Genomic DNA, 20,512 nt, shown 5'->3' with positions numbered 1-20,512 from the left:
TAAAATGGACCTGGAAAATATTATTTACAGTATGTACCTGTTGAGCTCTTGTTCCATTTTCCGCTGGTAGAGGGCACCCTCTCTTAAGATCGCTGCTGCATTTAATTTAATAGGTACATTGTCAATCTGTCAGGAAAATGAGTTTATATATTATAGTTAGCCATGTAAATCATAAAATAGTGTACAGCACCATTTCAAGAGGTTATATAAATCAGTTCTCTGTAATTCAATCACTTTCAATCACCTTCAAGACAAGGAATACATTTGCTCCAAGCAGTAATCTGACATTTGCAATGAAATTGCATGCTGTTCATAAACCACTTGAGCTGCTTAAGACATCAGTAAGGTCCCTCAAGTAGATTATAAGTTTGTAATCACTTTTGGACCATGTCCTATCCTATATAATGTGTTCACTTCTTTTTAATTTTTTTAATAGTTCACTTATTCCTACATACAGAAACATTGCACTAGGAGCTGATTTGGAAAAAATATACAACCCACTTCCAACACAAAACTTTTTGTGTGCCCACCTCTGGATGAACTGAAAAGAAGGAACCTCAGACCAATATCCAAGTCAGTCATATGCAGTACCTTTCATTAGAGGATCTCAAAAAATTATTTGCAACTATTAATTGACTGAATCTTAATATGCTTCTACAAAATGGTACTTCTATATGGATAAAAGGAAGTACAGATTTCATTGACTTTCAGTGGTGCAGACAGAGATACTGGACAGCTGAGACTAAATCCTGTGGCTGCTTCACCATCCCTCTTCAGAGCAGGTATTGCCAGAGGAGCGATTACCAGATAACTCCTGGTACTGAGAGAGGGAGTGGAGCAGGCACTATGCCAGCCAGGGATAGCTCTGACACAAGTAGAGTCTTCAGAAAGCCAGATCCATCAGCTTTACAGCTACACACAAATGGGCCCAAATATAATTTGAATAACGTAAAATACAGACAACAGTACTGAATTAAGTGAAGTTAGTAACAATCACCCATGTAGTTTGGAAATTCAGTAAGTGGAGGTGAATAGTATAATGTTTCTACATAAGGGGGGAAACTAGATAAGCATACCTATGAAATGTATTTACCAACCTGCTTCTTAATGCAATAAGTGAGCACTCCCAAAGTGTGGAAGAGGAGACAACATTAAACGTCCTTTCTATTTTTTACCTTCATCAGCCTTCAGTTTTTTCAGCATCTTGTGTTCTCACTCTTCTTTTTTTTCCCCTTTTTTTGGTCCATCTTCTATCCTTTCTCTATGTGTCTGCATCGTGTATATGCTCTCCCTCCATCTTTTTTTTATAGTGTACTGGCTCTAAACTGAAACTTTTCCTTGAAATATGTGGATACTTTGATGCTTTTGTAAATTGCTTGTTCATTCTCCTTTCATGTTTTATAATTGTATAGAAAAGTGGCCAAGATCCCTAACTGAAATTATTATAGGGCTAATTTTCACTTGGAAACTCCCTATTTCATTTTATTAAAAAGAAATATGGTTAAATAAAATGCAGTTAAACTGCCAGGACCCACAAGATATGTGACAGAAAGTACAAAGAAAGAATCTGAATGGAATCGTCAACGTCTTATGTTACCAGCGCTATCTTTTATCGGTGCTATCTGAATTTCACTTTATTCTTTTTGGTCATGTGATTCCTTCCCTCTTTTCAACCACGGAAAAATGGAAGCAATATGACAACATGCAAACCATGCTAATGCCTGTGGAAAAAATAATTCAAAATTTCTGCCTAATGAACATGCTATTTCTTACCTAAACCAATAAATATGTAGGGAGCAAGACCTCATATGAGCACTATGCAGGCCGAGTCAAAGTAATGAGGCACTTACTGTCACACAGCCAGCATGGGGAAAAAAGAATAAAGATTTTATAACAGCAGTGGTAAATAATTTTTGGCTGCACATCATAAAGGTGCCTGACTGAAATGAGAAAATGTGCTTATTGTACAATGGCTGTTCTAACTCAAAGGTAAATGAATGTAGGAAAATTGTAAACTGACCTTAATCTGCTTAAAATTTATATAATTTGATTTTCTTTGAGAAGGGGTTCGTGACCTGCTTACTAGCATGTTGGAGAGACAGTTTTCCTAGATTTTCTCAATTATGTTTTGGGAAAGGACTAGCAGGAGGGAGGGTGAGGAGAGTTTAGACTACATTTAAGACTTGTAAACACTAACCTTATCTCATCTATGAAAGTAATAGTAGTCCCATGAAAATCATGTAACTAACCTTCAAGGCAAATGTGTTTAGATGAGATAAATGTGACTGAGTTATTGGAAAAAGGTACCTGAAAAAATTAAAAGTGTACCTGACCACTTTAATAGGACACTAGATTCATATTTTTAGTTTATGGAATGTAAGCAGACAATTTAAATAACAATATGCACACTGATACATTTAAATGTTTTAGATTATATATCATACTTCTCAGACTGAAATTTTCTGTCCTTCTCAGACAGAAAAATACTGTAGGTTTTGTGTTTGTATGTTGTAAATGTGTGTGTCTGTAAAAGTGTGTATGTTGTAAATGTTTCCATAGGTGCTTATTTCTCTTCAGAGTGAGAAGGGAACTGGGTCTTAATTCTTCACAAAACTTCTAAAACAAAGGCTATGAGTATGATGGATTTTATGACTTCAGTGCATGTTTAAGGGAAGCTAGACAGACAATCACATTTGTCCATCTTATGTAAGGAAGCTGTTAAAATGGTTATAGCTCTCTGATGGATCTGGATTTGAACTAGTGACATAGAAGTGAAGGTTTTAAGTCACTTTAATGCCATCACCACCTAAGGTAGGGCTACTGATGGCATTAGAATTGTGCCTTTTTGGACTAGTACTAATTCTGCCCCTATGATTTTCAAGCTACAGTATTCAATCCTAACATTTATCATTTTGAAATGTTACTTACCTTGCCTTGGATCTTTTGAGCCTGGAATTCTGGTTTATTCTTAACCTCAGATGCATTCTGCAAGTCATCCAACATTTATTTTCTTTTGCTTCAGAAATATCAATTTCAAATACTAAGAAAAAATGTCTTTATTAAAGATATCACAAATTGTACCTGAAATATTACTCCCTTTAGAATAGCAAATGTTATCACCTGGGACAAGATCCTGCAAACATTGCATCTTTGAAATCTGTTATGCACCCCAAACTCTGAGACTTCTGCATACTTAATAATTGCAGAATAAGGTCTTGAGAAAAGGCATTGCAAAGATTACTTAATTACCGGGAAATGTATTGAAATGGCTAAAATAATTAAATAAAAAAGCAAGCTTGGTAAAGAAATGTGGACTCTGGAATGCTACCTAAATACCATAAACACAGCCTGTTCTTAATTTGAATGCAAATGTTTGTGGAGACAATGAATTACGTCAAAGGAAATCTCCTGAAATTATTTGCTATATGTGGAATTCTGATGACAGGGAATTGCATTCTATGCTATTAGCTACAGAGGCTCAATTGAAAGTGCTTGGAAACCATAGTGATGAGTACAGTATAAATGGTATGTAGATGTGATACTACAATGATCAAGGGCATGATTTATACCTCTGAATCAGGAATCATATAATCAAACCAAGAATTCTGCGGCTGCTTCTACTCAGCTGTGGCGTTTCAAAAGAATGGAAAAGTCCCTTAATGGGTGAAGGGAGAGCAGCTAGAATGGCTAGAAAAGCGGCTGGAGTAGAATTAAAAGCAGGGTGGGAGAGAGCACTGAAGTACTCCAGGATCTCTGTGTTACGTAAACTCCATTCTCAAGGTTTAAATAAAGTGATAGTAGCATCATTTCAACCCAAAGAACAATGAGAATCTTCTTGGTGCTCAGAAAGGATTTTATTGATTTTTATTTACAAATGTTTTTTAACCTACCTCTCTTTTATCAAGCTTGGAGAATGCACACTTGAACTTGTTAACATTGGCTTCCAGCACCAGATGCTGAAAAAAAATAAAACATTGTATTTAAAAAAGGCCATTTTAAATCTTCATTGTGGAACTTAAGAATCTCTATTTTTATTGTGAATTAAAGGACTTCACATTTACATGGGCTGGTGCATCAGGGAACTACAGACCAGTCACCTTCACCTCAGTCCCTGGAAAATTCATGGAGCAGATCCTCAAAGAATTCATTTCTAAGCACTTGGAGGAGAAGATGATTAGGAACAGTCAGTGTGGATGTCATGCTTGACCAACCTGATTGTTTTCTATGAGATAACGGGATACGGTAAAAGCAGCGGACATAATATACCTTGACTTTAGCAAGGCTTTTGATACAGTCTCTCACAGCAATCTTGCAAGCAAGCTGAGGAAGTATGGGTTGGATGAATGGACTTTAAGGTGGATAGAAAGCTGCCTGGATTGTCAGGTTCAGCAGGTAGTTACTGATGGCTCAACATCTAGCTGGCAGCTGATATCAAGTGGAGTGCCCCTGGGGTTGGTCCTGGGGCCAGTTTTGTTCGATATCTTCATTAAAGATCTGGAAGATGGGATGGATTGCACCCTCAGCAAGTTCGTGGATGACACAAAGTTGGGGAGGAATAGTAGATACACTGGAGGGTAGGGCTAGGATTTAGGATGACCTAGATAAATTGGAGGCTTGTGTCAAAAGGAATCTCATGAGGTTCAACAAGGACAAGTATAAAGTCTTGCACATAGGACGGAAGAATCCCATGCACTGCTACAGCCCGGGGACAGACTGGCTAAGCTGCAGCTGTCCAGAAAAGGACATGGGGGTTACAGTGGACAATAAGCTGGATAAGGGTCAGCAGGGTATCCTTGTTGCCAAGAAGGCTAACGGCATATTGGACTGCATTAGTAGAAGAGTTGCCAGCAGACTGAGGAAGTAATTATTCTCCTCTATTCTGCACTGGTAAGGCCACATCTGGAGTAGTGTGTCCAGTTTTAGGCTCCCCACTATATAAAAGATGTAAACAAGTTGGAGAGAGTCCAGCAGAGAGCAACATGGTGAGGAGGCTGGGGGACATGACTTCTGAGATGAGGCTGAGGGAACTGGGTTAATTTAGTCTGCAGAAGACAAGACTGGGGGGCAGGGGAGGGGGCGGCATTGACAGCAGCCTTTAACTACCTGAAGGGCGGTTACAAAGAGGATGGAGCTAGACTGTTATCAGTGGTGACAGACGACAAAACAAGGAGCAATGGTCTCAAGTTGCAGCAAGGGAGGTTTAGGCTGGATATTAGGAAAAAGTCTCTCACTAGGAGGGTGATAAAGCACTAAAATGGGTTACCTAGAGAGGTGGTGGGATCTCCATTCTCGGAGGTTTTTAAGGCCCTACTCAACAAAGTCCTGGCTGGAATGATCTAGTAGGGGATGGTCCTGCTTTGAGCAGGGGGTTGGACTAGATGTGACCTCCTGAGGTCCTTTCCAACCCTAATTTTCTATTATTCTATTACTCTGCTTTCACTGGATGGAGTCTGGAATTACCATTTACATGAATTTTCACCCTTGGTCAAAGACATGCTTTAAACCCCTGATTCTGTAACGAACTCCACTTTTGTGGACCTCTGTACAGAGCTCCAGTGTAAGGGTCTGCCCATGCAAAGCTCACAGAAAAACTTCAATGGAGAGCCTCATCATTACCGGTGACACCTAATTACCAGATTTGTGTTCACGTGACAAGCAAAATGATTTTCTGCTCTTGAGGAGTGTGGAGGCTGAAGAAAGGTCTAGAGTCTAGACTGCTCCATGAAGCATATAAATGAGTTGTTCCTTCTTTTACTAAGTGCCCCATTTTGCTAGTCTTTGGACAATTCCATTTTCTTTGTAAATTGCAGCCTAGGAAGAATTGGCTTTCAGAGTGCTGATGTTAAGCTGGACAGTAGCTGGGTGTGTGGCACCAGCACTATCATAAAATGTACAGAAAGAAGCCTCTGATGCTTTCACCCTTTTCTACAGTTGCTGACACATGTTACTGTCAATGTCAGCTATTATATTTGCAACTCTACTTAGGAACAAGCAACGTTTCTGAAGGCATTTTTCTTTTCAGGAACCACAATTACAGCTCATTTAGTGAATAGTCTGGTAACTGACCTTTATGAATGCTTTGGATGCCTTTTATGCCACTTTAGAGGCGACAAAATTTGCTGCTATTGCAGCTTCACTTTTGGCTGTGGCTCTGCTTTGTGTTGCTTGCATTCACACATTTGCTTTGCTAGGGAATGTGGCTGCTAGTTAAGTGATTTTACAGTTATCATGGATTTTTGACAATACTGATACTGTGCTTTGCGTCTTTCTCTTTCCAATCCCTCCATGTAGTGGGATTGGAACACAAGTTGGCATGCAGATACAGAGGCACGTTCTGTACAATGCAGAAATGACAAAAGGGTACGAAATAAAGCAATGTTACTGGAAAGTGAAGTCTCTTAAAGAAACACCAAGAGCCCAGTAATTAAATGGGGCAGCAAAAGGAAGGACAAAGGGAAAGCTTGCCCTAAAGAAACAACATGGGCAGTTCAGCATGTACTACGGCTTGGGAAAAGAACCAAATGCATCTTACACAAGGACACAGAGAGGCCAATACAATGATGAATTGTTTTGTACCAGGCAGCAAAACTAGAGCAAGGCACTGGTAGAGTGGAGGTGGAAACATACAGATAAAACAACGTTCAATCACATAACTTTTATATAACACCTGCATACAGCGATTGCAGTTTGGGGAGAAGAGAGTGGGAGTTGGTATGTAATTAATTTCTTCCAAGAAGTAGACAACAGCAATCTGCCTTAAATCTAATAGGAGCTAACTTATTTACCAGGATTTATTTCAAAATCAGTATCAATGCATGTAACCAAGTGTTTGCTTGTGTGAGGGTACTTCCCAGGCCTCCCCCACAAGCCTGCCCTTCTACCACATGTTCTTCTGGTTGGTACATTCATACCAAATTCTTCCTCTCATAGCCCTCTCTGGGGAGAAGTTCCCAGGTCTAGGCAACATCATGCACGGCAGGGGAGCCAGTACTTGGGGATGCTCTCTATTTGTCTCAGGGAGCACACACAAAACTGTAACATTGGCTTCTAAGCTGTAATTGTTAGGCAATGCATCAAATATCTGCAGTGGAAATGAAGGAGCAGCTTTTCTCCGAGGGATGTTTCTCTCCACAGAGCCAGGAAAATCACCCTAGTACTGATTCCCCTGCCACATGGCTGAAGAAGGCAAGCAGGGCTCAGAGGAACAGCACCTCTTCTTCCCCTAATGGAGATAGGAAAAGCAAAAATGTATGGTAGGAAAACCCACATAGGCTTCACTACATAAGTAAGGAAAATAGCTTTGACCCTTGTGATGGGGAAAGTAGGAGCAGTGGGAAGTAGCTTCCTAAGGCAGGGGCAGAGGAGAAGCAGTGTGGAGTATCTCCAAATGGATCATCACAACACTTTCCCTTCAGTACTGCCTTAGCACAGCAGCCAGGCCTGGGTGGAAGGTGAGAGTTGTTAGTGAGGTAGGAAGCATGTGGGAGCTTCTGTGACATCTCCATGCCCTGGGTGCCTTCACAAAGTTGATTCAGTCATTGGGCAAAACTGAGCGCTGAGGTTACAATAAGTGAATGATTCCAACCCAGTGAAAGGCCAACATTGACCAGCCACATTATGCCATGGTTTCATTCAAAATAGCAGCATTCCTAATATTATAGCTCGTTTTTGTATTAGGGAGGAAACTCTCTGCTCCAGAGAGCTTAAAACAGAATAGAGAAGACAGAGTTTGAGTGAGGGAAGAGACTGATTTTTAGAAAGAGGGACCTTCATGGCTTCAGGGCAGGGTACCTGGGTCAGCAGCTGCAGAAGCAAGATTGCCCTGGACAGTACCCTACAGCCATAATAACTGCAATGAGTCTTACAGCATGTGGATGGAGGAAGGAAGGATTACTAGGAGATCCCATTGCACTTACTTCTGCTTTTTGGCGGTTTTGGCGTTTGATTTCCTCTAGATGCCGTTTTTCCTTTGGAGGTTTGTAGGTGCTCTGAGGAACCTATATTAGAAAGCAATAATCTCTGTAATAAAGGGCACAAAGGACTGAACAACAAAAGCAATGAGACTTTGTGGAGAAAGAATTATCTTTAATGTAAAGTTACAACAGTTATTTTGAGAAATGCTGATTGCTTTTCTGTTACTGCCAGCAACTAAAAGGTGATGTTTAGCTATAAACACCTCTATTTGCCTGGAGCTGGCCAGGCTTTCCAATTCTGCCTTCTTGGCCCTAGCCAGACAGAAGAGAAAAAAGAAATCCATCACTGCCACAAAAAGGCCAAAGGGAAAGACCTGGCCTCTGCTTCCCAGAAGATGAGAAGGAAGGGATCAACTGGCCAAATGCAGAAATAGGCCCGCAGGCCTCCTACGAACACCTCTGGTCTCACAATATTCACTGGTGAAGTGTGCTCCTTGTGGGGTAGAGTTATTTGGGGATGGAGAATCTCCCAGGATCACTCAGAGATTTGAAGAAGCACTGAGATACTGGGACGTGTTGGGGTATAACCGTCAGGGGAAGAGGAAGGGGTAGCTGCAGTGCATGGGGCAGCACTGGGCTGCTGCGGTGCTGATCACGAAGGTGCAGTCAGCTGCTGCTGTGGTGTCGGTTATTTCTGTATGCCTTGATAAAGGCAGCACCTGGGGCTGTTGTCCCACTCATGCCTCCTCCAGTTATGCTACAGTTTACTTGTTTGTCACAGGATCCAGTAGGAGATTTCAGGTACAGGTGTGACCCGCATTGACTGAGGCCAAGGCTCTTTGGGATTTCAGTCTTTTCTGTTCAGGGGAATTGCTTTGTTCTCTGCTACTTGTGAGTTCTGGGTTGAAATGATAGTGTGTCCTTGGGAAAGGAAATGGACTTGGAAAAGCACTTCCCCATGTGGGCAGGATAGCCCTATGTGAGTAGGATAGCCTAACAGTTGACAGGATGTGTGCTGAAGTAGATGCCTTTTTTACAAAATGGTCTAGCTCAACCAGGGTCAGCAATTACTCGTTATTCGTTAAAATGCTATGCCCTGTACTGTGGAGCAGTCATACTAAGTGATCCCTTTTGGCTTTACATTCCTTGAACTCTAAACATCTAGACTGTCATGCACCTGATAGCCATGACATGCACCAAAGTGTGGACAAGACCTCCATTGGTTTTGCGAATTTACATCACTGTGCACATGGTAAATGCTTATAAAGTTAGTGACTCAAAATGCTTTGCAAACAATGAAATAAGACCCCCACCATTCCTCAATAGTAGCCAAGAAGTATTACTGCAATTTTATGAGGAAACTAGGACCCAGAGAGGTTGCGGACAGTCATGCTTGGAGACAGTGTCCGCGTTTCCTCTTTCTTCCTCAGAGGTGCTTTATCACCTCGCCACTCACCCCCCACCCTTTTCTAAGTCAGGAAGTTCCCTTCCCTTCTTCAGAAATTGCCATGCTTATTCCTTGTGTGTAATTTAAGGAATTGAAACACTTCAATCAGCTTTGTTTTTAAAATGATGCTAGCCTCATTCTGCACTCAGATACCATGTAATTTTTCACTCAGATACCATGGTGACAAGCACTAGGCTGACAGCAATTCCCCTTTATAACAACCACCAAACACCCTGCATTCCCTCAGAGTTACGTGAAGGAGAGGACGAATAAATACCTCAGACAAGTCATTTTCTACAAGGTCTAACACTAAATTTCAGTTTGTTCTAACTTAAAGGCAAAGTTGTGACTAAATCCGTTGCAAGTAAAAAGGTAGGGAGAAAGAAGCCTCCTTTCCACTCATCTCTAGGCAGTGCCAAGGTGCCACTGTGCTTTGTGGACTGCCTTTTTCTGGTGCTCCATCGAGGTGCTACCCATCACAAGAGGGTTAGAAAAGATGTTAAGAGGGATGGGCCATGATCCCTGTAACCGGGGCCTCTGCCCATCACTTCGAGAGGGAAAGAGCAGCCAAGCTAAAGGCTAGCTCTATTGGACTGTGCAGCCAGGTAACAGCAGGGCAGCAGGAGCAGGAGGCTTATCTGGGCTAAGAGGAAACATCTGCACGTTGTGGAGGAGCCACGGGACTAGGAAGGTGGTACTCAGGGGATACAAGCTCAGCTCCTGCGCTGGACTGAGGAGTACAGCCCTGCACTCTGCGCTGGAGTGAGGAGTACAGCCCTGCACTCTGCAGGCAGAGGTGCTCCAGGAGAAAGAGGTTACAGGGGACAGACCTGCAGGCACTTTGGGTTCTCTAGAGCATAGTTTCTCAACCTGTGGTATGTGTACCCCTGAGGGTACGTGAGAACCAGGCAGGGGATATGTGGGTACCCCAACACTCTCTCTCTCTCATGGCACTTTAAATCCCCCAGTAATAATTTGGTGTGCCATGCTTTGCACGGCACTGGGTTCAGCCCTCCTAGCTTTGGGCAACATCATCTCTAGCCCATGTATGTATTTGAGTTGTATACCCTTGGTGTAAAAGGTGGCAACCCTATCCACACCAGATCAGACATCTGTCATATCATGGCCTTAAATAAACAATAAATAAGCCCTTCTTCCAGCATATAGGACATATTAGTCTGTAAATATAAAATCCCCTGGAAAATTGAGTGTTGGGGTACTTATTAACTCTTTCAGAAGTTAGGGGGTACTTGCTACTTAAAAGGTTGAGAAACACTGCTCTAGAGGGCTGGAAGGAGACAGCCAAGAGGGGAGTATAAAGAGCTGGGGGATAGTGACCTAGAGCAGTTTGATTTTAGCTGTAAACAGTTTGTTTGTGTCTTGTTTTATGTACATAACCAGAGGACTGGGTGATTTGGAGGCCATGCAGCAGATGCCAGGAGACACAATGTCAGGGGTTCCCAACCTTTTTAGACTGTGGACTGGCAAATCACAGACTGGAAGGGGGTGCAGTGGGACTGAATTCAAGGAGTCAAACTCTGACATTGTGGGCCACACCTGAGGGTCTCACTGAGAGAAGAGAGGCCAAGGCCAGAAAGGCTGAGGCTCTGACAAAGAGAGTAGTGCCCAAGATACAGAGTGTACAGACAAGGCTGGGAAGCCCCATGAGAACAGTGACTGAGTGATACCTGTGAGGCCCACGTGTGACTATGGGGGTGGCTGGGGGCCATGAATACTGCCTGTAAGGCATGGGTAGGTCTCCTGGGGAAACAAGGTGTGCCTGACCAGTGCTGGCAGGACTTGGGAAAGGTTTTGGTAGCAGACTGGGATTGGACTGAGCAGGTTAAATTTAAGTTAGGGCATCATCAATAAGAGCACTCCAGGACAGCCTCTCTCCACAAGAGAACATTTCCATCAAGACGTGGCAGGTGAGGCTGTGAGAGGGTACACAAAGGAGCTGGAGTAGGGCAGGATCGTGGCCACTAGGGGCTGCCCCAGGATCTGTCCTGTTGTACCCCTCTATTGTTATTCCTTAAGAAAGGCTAACCAGATGCATGCAGGCAGAAGGGAGTAGTTGGATGTATCCGTCTAGTGCAGGGGTCAGTAACCCTTTAATAATGATGATGGGTTGAATTTACACAGCTCGGTCCTCAGGCAGGCTGCCATGTGCGACTTGGCCACTATCACTGTTTCCCTTACCAGTGATTGCTGCTGGTTCCCCTTGCTGCAAAGTGTACTGCGAGATGCCACTGCCCTCAGCTTCATGAGCTGGAAAAAATCTCTTTGCAGGCTGGATCTGTCCTGTAGGCTGTAGGTTGCTGGCCCTGTTCTAATGAGTTGTAAAACCAGTGTGCTCCTTGAGATGCAAGCATTCCCAGAACTGCCCCTTACAGTAATGCAGCTCTCGACAATCATCAACATAGGCTAGTACATTAGGGGCTTAGCATGGATGTCTTTCAAAACAGAACATGGAAATGTTTTCTAAGGCAATAACAAATGTTATTTACCACTAACATACGCTTGCAAACAGCAATGCCTTATTTTGGATAGCAACCAGACAATACCATAGTCCTAAAGGAGGAAGAAAATTCCTAGAACGCAATGTATAAATAAACACTTTTGAACTTTATCAGTGAACATTTGTATTTCTTTAAAACTTACTCAAGTGAGATAGGGAAGGCTTACTATTATGTTTGCTGTATTAAGGGCCTCTATAATCTCTTTGTGTTAAAAAAAAAATAGAGTTCAAGAATTACATTATCAATACATTACCCAAAAGCCTTTCTGTTGGCCAAGGCAGCTACATTCGTTTTGTCATTTTAAAAAATAAATGGAAATACAGTTAAAGGCCAAGAAAAACCTGTGAAGATTATGCTAAATTTGGCCCAAGTGCAAAACCAGTGGAGTTACAATTTGTCAGGGTTGAATGTATTTTCTATTTACATGACAATTTCTCAGACGAATCTAAAGATACAATGATTGCAAAAAATTATCACAACCACATTTAGCCCCAATAATAAAAGTAGTAGGTTAAATAGAACTGTAAGACATGGCTGGTATTTTCAAATTTGCGAAGGGGCATAGGCTTCTAAATCCTGTTGAACGTTATAATGAAAGTTAGGCACAAAGCTCCCCTGGGTTTTCTGAAAACCCAACCTAAAGCACTAGTCTTTCCTTGTGGATCCTGCTTTTGTGAATGACAGGGTTGTAGAGATGAGGGAGGGAGACAAAAAATTATGATCTTCTGGCCAAGAGGTCATGACTTCATTAACTCTGTAAATTAAACAAGATCTTTTTTTAAGTGCAGTCTGAGATCAAGGAAAAAACCTTGCCATCGCCCTTCCTCCTCTATGCTGCTCAGACCTTGAAGGTTTGGACATATTTACTGCAGGGTAAAAAGGCGCGGGGGCTGGGGGGTGTTGTTTACCGAGTGTCAGTCCCTCCATGGCAAGTGTCCATTTGCATGCTTTTAGCTTACAGTAAGTGTAAGATAGACCACAGTAACTTAGCCCTCCGTGTAAAAGGGCAAGTTAAACTTCCTGTTCCCCATTTTGATAGGCCTTGATCTCCCAGTAATCAGCTTCTCTTTTGCTAATTATGTGTTGGCTACACCTCAGAATTTCTCAGAGTCCCTTCCTTATGCTGTACTTAACTTGCTGTACCTAGCTTCCTATAATCAGAGACCTGAGAGAGAACGTCTTACATTCAAAATCTTGTCCAATAAAAGGTATCACCCTAAGAAGTCCTTGCCTGTCTAATATTCAATGACACCCTCGAAAGGATTGTTTCAGGGATGTATTTGGTAGCTGTGTTGGTCTGAGACAGAAAGAAATGCAGAACTCTAGAATTCTTGGTTCAGAGAGGATACCTTTTATTAGACCAACTAAAAAATTGCAAAAAAAAATCTTTTTCTGTAAGCTTTTAGGGCACACACACCCTTCCTCAGGTTCAGGGAAAATTAAACATGGTACAAAAGTCCTCACAGGTAGAAAATAAGGTGGAAATCTGTTCAAAAATTGGCTGAAATTTGGCATCTTCCATTTTTTGAGGGATGTAGTTGGTTTCCCAACATGTGGTCTCCCAACACAGCTACCAAATACATCCCTGAAACATGGAAGATGCCAAATTTTAGCCGATTTTGTATTTAAGCTTCATTGCTGAACAACAAGAAAGATTTCTACACCTCCCTGCCCTTCTGCCATCTGATACCACCAGGGAAGGAATCCTGCCTTATCTGCACATCAAAGAGCATCTCAAAAGACACTCTCATGGACCCAGAGGAACAGACTTTCACCTTCAGCTTCCTTTGTGCAAAAATGAAGTTTATTTTCTACCTATGGGGACTTTGTACCATCTTTAATTTTCCGTGAGTGTGAGGAAGGGCATGCATGCTCAAAAGCTTACAGAAAAAGATATATATTTTTTTACTATGCCTTGGTTGGTCTAATATATGGTATCATCTCTGAACCAAGAGTTTGAGAGTTCTGCATTTCTTAAAAGGGCTGTGGCATCCTGGTTGAGACTGTGGCACACTGGCCTAAAGTTCTAATCCTGTGAATCAAAAGAATGAATTTTACCACACAAGTGCAATTGCTCACTCATAGCCAGAGCTTGTACAACTGCTCAAAGTCCAGACGCTCCCACACAAATCCAGACAACTGTTTCAAAGTCCACCAGCAACTATGCCTCCTACTGGCTCTGGCCTCAATATTCCACCCAAGCCTGATACAAGCCAGGCAGCCTAATGACAAGAAACTGATCTCCTGTGCAACCAGTAGCCTCACATGAGGTGGCAGGACAAGATTTTCCAGCAGCATGCAGGATATAGCACAAAGGGACTTATTTCTGTCTGTGCCATCCATTTATGCACAACTTCTCATCATACACCAGTCTGTCCAGAAGCTATGGTCACATTTTTCTCACCCCTATCCTGCAGTCTGGGTTGGCTGTGTGGGGCCAAATAAATCTGATGCAACTTATAAAATAAATTAATACCATGGTCTCAGTTTGGCTTTTGGGGGAGACTTGTCCATGTCTGCAAAATGACTAAACAATTCAATATAATTAGCAGTCTTTAGTTTGGATGGGGTTGTGATATAAACCAATGGCAGTGATTAACAGGGTTGAAGGGAAATTTGCAGAGATAGTGCAGAAGGTAGCAGGCTATCTGCTCAAACTGTGCCAACGGTATTCGGTTCCTGTGAACACTTTGACAATTTGGCAGACTTGTAATTTAAAACAAAGTTCAGTATAATTCTTGCAATGCAAATGAATTTCAAAACATGAATGTACATTATGGCAACATTGTTCTAAGAGGAAAAGTGCAGCCTAAAGGTGCCCAGCTGGCGGAACCGTGACTCATTTCTGCGCTCAGTAAGCAGTCCATAAATGCATTTTTTCCGAACCCAGTATTTAGTTGTTTCAATGTGAAGTCCCACTAACTCTACCCTGTGCTGCTGCTAAATTGCACAACCACCCAAAATACAGAAAGGATTTCCATGAGCATTCAACACATATTATTTAGAACTAATGTGCTAATAAAAAGTTGTAGATAATAGACAGAGATGGAGCTCCTGAACAGCTTTGCTTATACATCTAACAAGGAACAATCATGGAATCTTTATTGAGCAAATGTTAGAAAGCTTGGTCCAAATCCTGTTAGAATTAACCAAACAAACTGCCCCATTAACGTCCATGGTATCCCCCAAGACTTGTGGCAGTGTAAATGAAATTAGATTCTTGCCCACTGTGTTTACTTCCATGAGTAAGATAACAGAGGTAGATTCTCAGAGAAAAATCTCTAGTGTTCTCTGGATGCAAGCACTATATATTAAATACTAAATGTTAGCATTAAGGTGAAAATTTTGCAATGTAAGCAATGAAATTTTACACTTGAGGACAAGCTGCAAATCTGGAAGCCATCTTACTTCCATTGATATTTCTGGGAACTTTGCCATTTACTTTAGTGGGAGAACGATCAGAGTTATATATTCTTATAAAAGTCACAATGTGATGGTTCTTTTCTAGTCTGTACCTATATATTATTTCCCAAAGAAAAACAACCCACTTATTTAAGTGGCTGGGAGCAGCATCTGCCTCAAACTTGCTTTTCGTGAGGTTTTCCAAAGGCACATACAGCTGTGGCTACATACAGACATTATATTTCCAGCAGGAGAATCACCACTTTCTTGACAGAAACTATGAGTGAACAAGTGTTCATTTGATTTCTCCAAGAGGAAACATGCTCCCTCCAGAAGAAAGATCTTCCAGATGTCAGCCTGAAGAAAGGTCTTCCCTGAGACAGACACTCTCTTGCAAAACTGAACGCGCGTACACTCCCCCCTATTTCTGGTCCAGGAGGGGAGAGAAGCAACAGGGTAATGCTCCCCTTGTTTACCCACAGCAGGGTCTCTAGTCTGAAGAGTGGGCAGAGCTTTGCCTCCCACGCTGGTCCAGGAGGGAACAGGGGCAGCAGGCTGCCTGGCTTGGGCAACAGGCTGTGGGCTTTTCCCACTGCCCCCTCCACTCCGCTCTCTGAGACCAGTAGCAGAATGGAGGAGGCTGTTCCCCACACATTCCCCAGACTCCAATCTGGGGAAGGTCTGGTGAGTCTTTCCCAGGTGCTCCTCTCTCCCTAGGGACTAGCAGGAATGGAGCAGCCACTGCTTCCTACCCCTTCCCCAGATGTGGATCACCATGATTTGGTGATGGCATTGAGAGCCGGGGAGAGGTAGGCTGAACGCTTGCATGCTCCGTCTCTTAGAAAGATTTCTAGTGGTGGAAATTTCTTGCTGCTAGAAATGAATGTTTGTTTGTGACCTGTAAGACAGTGCTTCCCAAACTTTTCCTCAGAACAACCCCATTTCCTCAGGCTGGCCCCTCACTCCCAACCTGCAGCCCTCCCACTCCCCCAGATGCCCATCACTCCCCATCCTACACTCCTGGTCCTGCCAGTGCCCCTTGCTTACAACCTGCAGCCCCCAGCCCTGCTGGTGGGCCAGGGCTATGGGACCAGAGCCAGGGCCTGCAGTGCCCTGCCCCTGCAAGGAGGACCTGAGCCCCCCACCCACGGCAGATGGCAGTTACTGCAGCCAGAGCAGAGCACAGAGCCCAGTTCCCCTCTTCTCTCTCCCCCCATGGGCAGCATGGCCAGAGCACAGCCCACTGGTGAGCAGGGAGGATGTGGGCTGCTCGCTGTGGGCTCCTGGCTCCCTGCATTGCTGCCCTCCTCTGGGGCTTCTGCAGCCCGGAGGGGAGGACCCAGTGCGGGAGGGTAGCGGGGTCTCATTGCCACTGCCACGACAAGGTGCCCCCTGCCTGCCTGTCAGCAGTGGTTCAGAACCATGTGCTCCGCTGTTGCACGGTTGGCAGCAATGGCACCGAGCCTCCCTACCCTCCCATACCATGTCCTCCCTACTGGGCTGCGGAGGCCCTAGGACGAGGGCAGCAGGGCAGGGAGACCCAGGCCTGCAGCAGGAAGCCCACATCTACCCCCATCCCATGCACAAATCTTGGAGTAACTTTCCTCCCATGCCTCCCTCCCTGGCAGTGCATGACCCCATTTTTTATCATTGCAACCCCAAACGGGATCACAACCCCAACATTGGGAACTGCTGCTGTACAAGCTACCTTTTTGCTTTCCTTTTGTCTTGCTGTAGGGCAGAATCTCAGAAAACACCCAATAACAGCAACGAAATATTCCCTACAAATGGTTTTCCTCCATAACTCTAGGTAGGCATCAGACCCATTTTTCTTGTTGTTCTATCAACTTTAGTAGGCTTTCTTCAAATCTTAAATTCAAATAACTACAGAAAAAACCTGTTAATTTAATTAAATGCTTAAGTGCATATATGAACACATACAGTTTAACAATCTCAAGAGCGTAAAAACACTTACAGGTTGAGTCCTCTCCTGTAATGGTATTGGCTCAGGTATTGGAATGGCCCGTGGCTTGGGAATGGTCAAATTAAACTCCTTTGGTTCAGTGACTGTTGAAGACTTTACAGTGGTAACATGATTATCTAGCTTATCAGCAAGTTGCTCAATCAATTGCTGTATTTTTGGCTGCCATCTTTAAATGAAAAAAAAAGATTTTTAAACCTCATTTTCCTGTTTTTTCTTATATCATTCCATAATCGTACAATATCCAATGGTGGCATTGAGACAAATACTATAATAATTTGACAGTTCTGTTGATTCCCTTTTAACTGAATTGATTACACTCATTTGTACCATGACTTAGTTTCACAGGCTGTGGCTCTCAAATGAAAATATTACCTTAGTTCTTGACAGAACTAGCAGTGAAATAACTGTAATTTTATTATTATTTTATTTAAATTATCTATTTTGAAACACTAGAAGTGAAATAACTGTAATTTTTGCAGATTAAGCAAACACACTGCAAGCTCATTTTGCAACAGTGTCAGACAGTAAGTCAACAGAGATGGTTATCATAAGTAAAGTAGGTACAAAGAAAAAGAATAAAGACAAACAGTGGTCTAAGTAATACTGTTTTGTCTGTCTGACAGAGTTAACATATCAGTGGCACAGCATAATTTCATTTTATCAAAAACTAGGAAGACAAATAATTTATGTGTATAAAGGAATCCATAAAAGAAAAAGGTGACATACACTATAGTTTAGGTTTTTTGGATTTATTTTGGCCTATATGAAGATCAAAACTTTCAAAGCTCAGGGACAAATATCTGCAGCAAGCATTACTATCTTACATGCAATTACTCAGGCACTGAATTATGCAAGAGTGCATTAATTTGAAAACCCTAACAGCCTCAATGCAGTGAAAAACAATTTATCCCTTGCCTTCTTTCTATAAGAAGTTCACCAGATACCATTATCTTTGTGCATTCTTCACCAGTTTTTCTCTGTTTTATAGCACCTCTATAACAACAGAATGCAAACCTTTGATGTGTCCACAGCTACTCAAATCAACAGGAAAATTATGTCCTGCTGTGTTCCTGAAATGCTTATGTTAGAGAAGGGAAGTGTAATGGAGTTTTACTCCCATGATTCAGTTCTCCCAATGACAGTGGAAAATGGGCTGCAGAATCTTAGATTGTGCTATAATTCTGGACTAATGCCAATCATGGACTTCTGGCAGTAAACCAAACCCCACTGAAGGTGGTGGAATTCCTCCATTAATTTCAGGGAGACTAAAAGCAAAAATACATTTAAAACATTTGAAGCTGCTGACTTGCTTCAACTGATGGTTACCCATACAAGCCCCTTGATGCAGGTCATTTCCTAAGCAAAAGTGGCTTGTAGATGTTCCTGAGCAGCTCTCAATGGTAAGCCAGGCATGCTCACTGCAAGCAGCACTTCAATCCTTTTGTACTTATGTAGGTGCTGCTACACACGTGCCCAGCCCTGCAATCCTTACTCAGGCTATTTCGATTCCAACAAGAGTTTCGCCTCAGCAAAAGATACAGGATTGAGCTTTGCTGCATATACAGAAAAGGGGATGGTTTTGGAAAGGAGGATATGGGTTTTAAACAAAAATAATAGCCCCACTTCTTATGTATAGTAAGACCATTTTAACAGCATAAAAAGGGTCCTTGAGGACACGCACTTTAACCCCCTTTTACACTGCCATAAATAAGAATTTGGCCCAAAGGGTTTATATCTATGATTGCAAATGAAGAGAGATTTAAAAGAAACGTAATTATTTCTGTAAGGAAACACTGTATTTTGAATCATGATACTGGGAATATACTGGGCTAAGTTCTGCCCTCACACATGCACTGCTGACTCCTGGTGACCTTATTAGAGATGTATATGTATATTTAGAGCCAGAACTGCACCACTGCCATCACTATTTTGGCACCACAAAAACAACTGAAGTTTATTAATTTCACACACTGTTAGAACATGGTTTAAACTCTGCTTCAGCCAAAACATTTCATAATATGCTTTCATCTACTGGTATGTCTACACAGCAAGAGGGAAGTGTGACTGCAGCCCAGGTATGCTGAAAGTAGCTGCAACCTAACCACCCAGGGTTACAATAATACTAAGACTGTGAAGAAACAGACTTCACAGTGGGCTGTAAACACCTGCCAAGGACAGTGGGTATATACTTGGTTATTATTAGGCTGTATACTTCACTGCTACTGTGAACTTACTAACTTGCATTTATCTACTTAAGCTAGATAGATGAAAGCCAGTATAGATATACCTACGAGTCTTGCAGACACACGTCCCAGCTGCAGCATAGATGCACCCATGTTAGAATACTCGCTGAACTTGGTTAAACAAAAAAAAGGATGCAGGCAGTCATAAAGCCATGACCCAGTAAATCATCTCAGCACATATACAGCTTCAAGCATATGAGTAGTTTCATTGAAATCAAATGGATTACTCATGTGCTTAAAGACACACAGCTTAAGTGTTTTGCTAGAGCAGAGTCTAACTCTACAAGATGGTTAAAGCCTTTGACTTTAATCTGATTTGAATGTTGTATCTTCCAGTTTCAAATTATGTACTCCACTGGACTGAAAAACTAGTGTGCAACATCTGAGAGAGAATTTTTCTTAGCTCCATGGACCTTTGCTTAAAGGAAAATTAAAGGGCCTGCTTGCTCTTGTTGAAGTTAATGAGAGTTTGAAATTTACTTCAACAAGAGCAGCAGTATGCTGTATAGCTTCACAGAAGTTAACATGCTATGAAGAAGAAAGACCTGCCTGAAAACTTATCTTTTACCATGATATCATATTTCAACTTTCAAATGCACACAGACGGACTATTTGCTGCTTACCTTAGCAATGGATCAATCCAATTTTCCTTCACATAAGGTGAATCATATATTTGACTCCATTCATCTTTTATCCAGGTATTTAAATTCAAGACACTGAAGAAGAATCTAAGAAACTAAAAATAAATTACTTCTTTCAAATATAATGAACTGAAGACTTGAACTAACATTATACAGCTTTTCTTACAAATTACACCATTTTTCTTACAAATACTCCTGACACCTTACTCTTTAATTGAAATGAAAATATGCCTTGACATTTGCAGATTCATCTCAATTTGGTTGTAGTAACCCCATGTCTTTCAGCCTTACATTGTGAGATGAGTAGGTCAGAAAAAGCTCTGTAGCCTGAAAAACATCTGTTGTCACAGCACAATGGTTTTC

General features: G+C 42.1%; 1 protein-coding gene across 1 annotated transcript in view; it reads right to left on the bottom strand.

Annotated features, from left to right (window-relative positions):
* CFAP99 (cilia and flagella associated protein 99) overlaps positions 1 to 20,512 on the bottom strand; it is a 102,970-nt gene that overhangs the window by 35,831 nt on the left and 46,627 nt on the right. The window contains exons 5-10 of the mRNA XM_090035436.1: positions 20,132 to 20,244; positions 17,257 to 17,431; positions 7,917 to 7,997; positions 3,891 to 3,956; positions 2,929 to 2,985; positions 38 to 126 (exon numbers count right to left, since the gene is read on the bottom strand). Coding sequence (XP_089891562.1) covers positions 38 to 126; positions 2,929 to 2,985; positions 3,891 to 3,956; positions 7,917 to 7,997; positions 17,257 to 17,431; positions 20,132 to 20,244 — 581 coding nt within the window. The remainder of the gene's footprint in view (positions 1 to 37; positions 127 to 2,928; positions 2,986 to 3,890; positions 3,957 to 7,916; positions 7,998 to 17,256; positions 17,432 to 20,131; positions 20,245 to 20,512) is intronic.

The sequence above is a fragment of the Crocodylus siamensis genome, chromosome 2 (genome assembly GCF_052110815.1).
Source record: "Crocodylus siamensis isolate JL-2025a chromosome 2, ASM5211081v1, whole genome shotgun sequence".
In the NCBI taxonomy this organism is placed as follows: domain Eukaryota; kingdom Metazoa; phylum Chordata; order Crocodylia; family Crocodylidae; genus Crocodylus; species Crocodylus siamensis.
The sequence above is the reverse complement of the archived record's forward strand: the minus strand, read 5'-3'. Positions and strand labels throughout refer to the sequence as shown.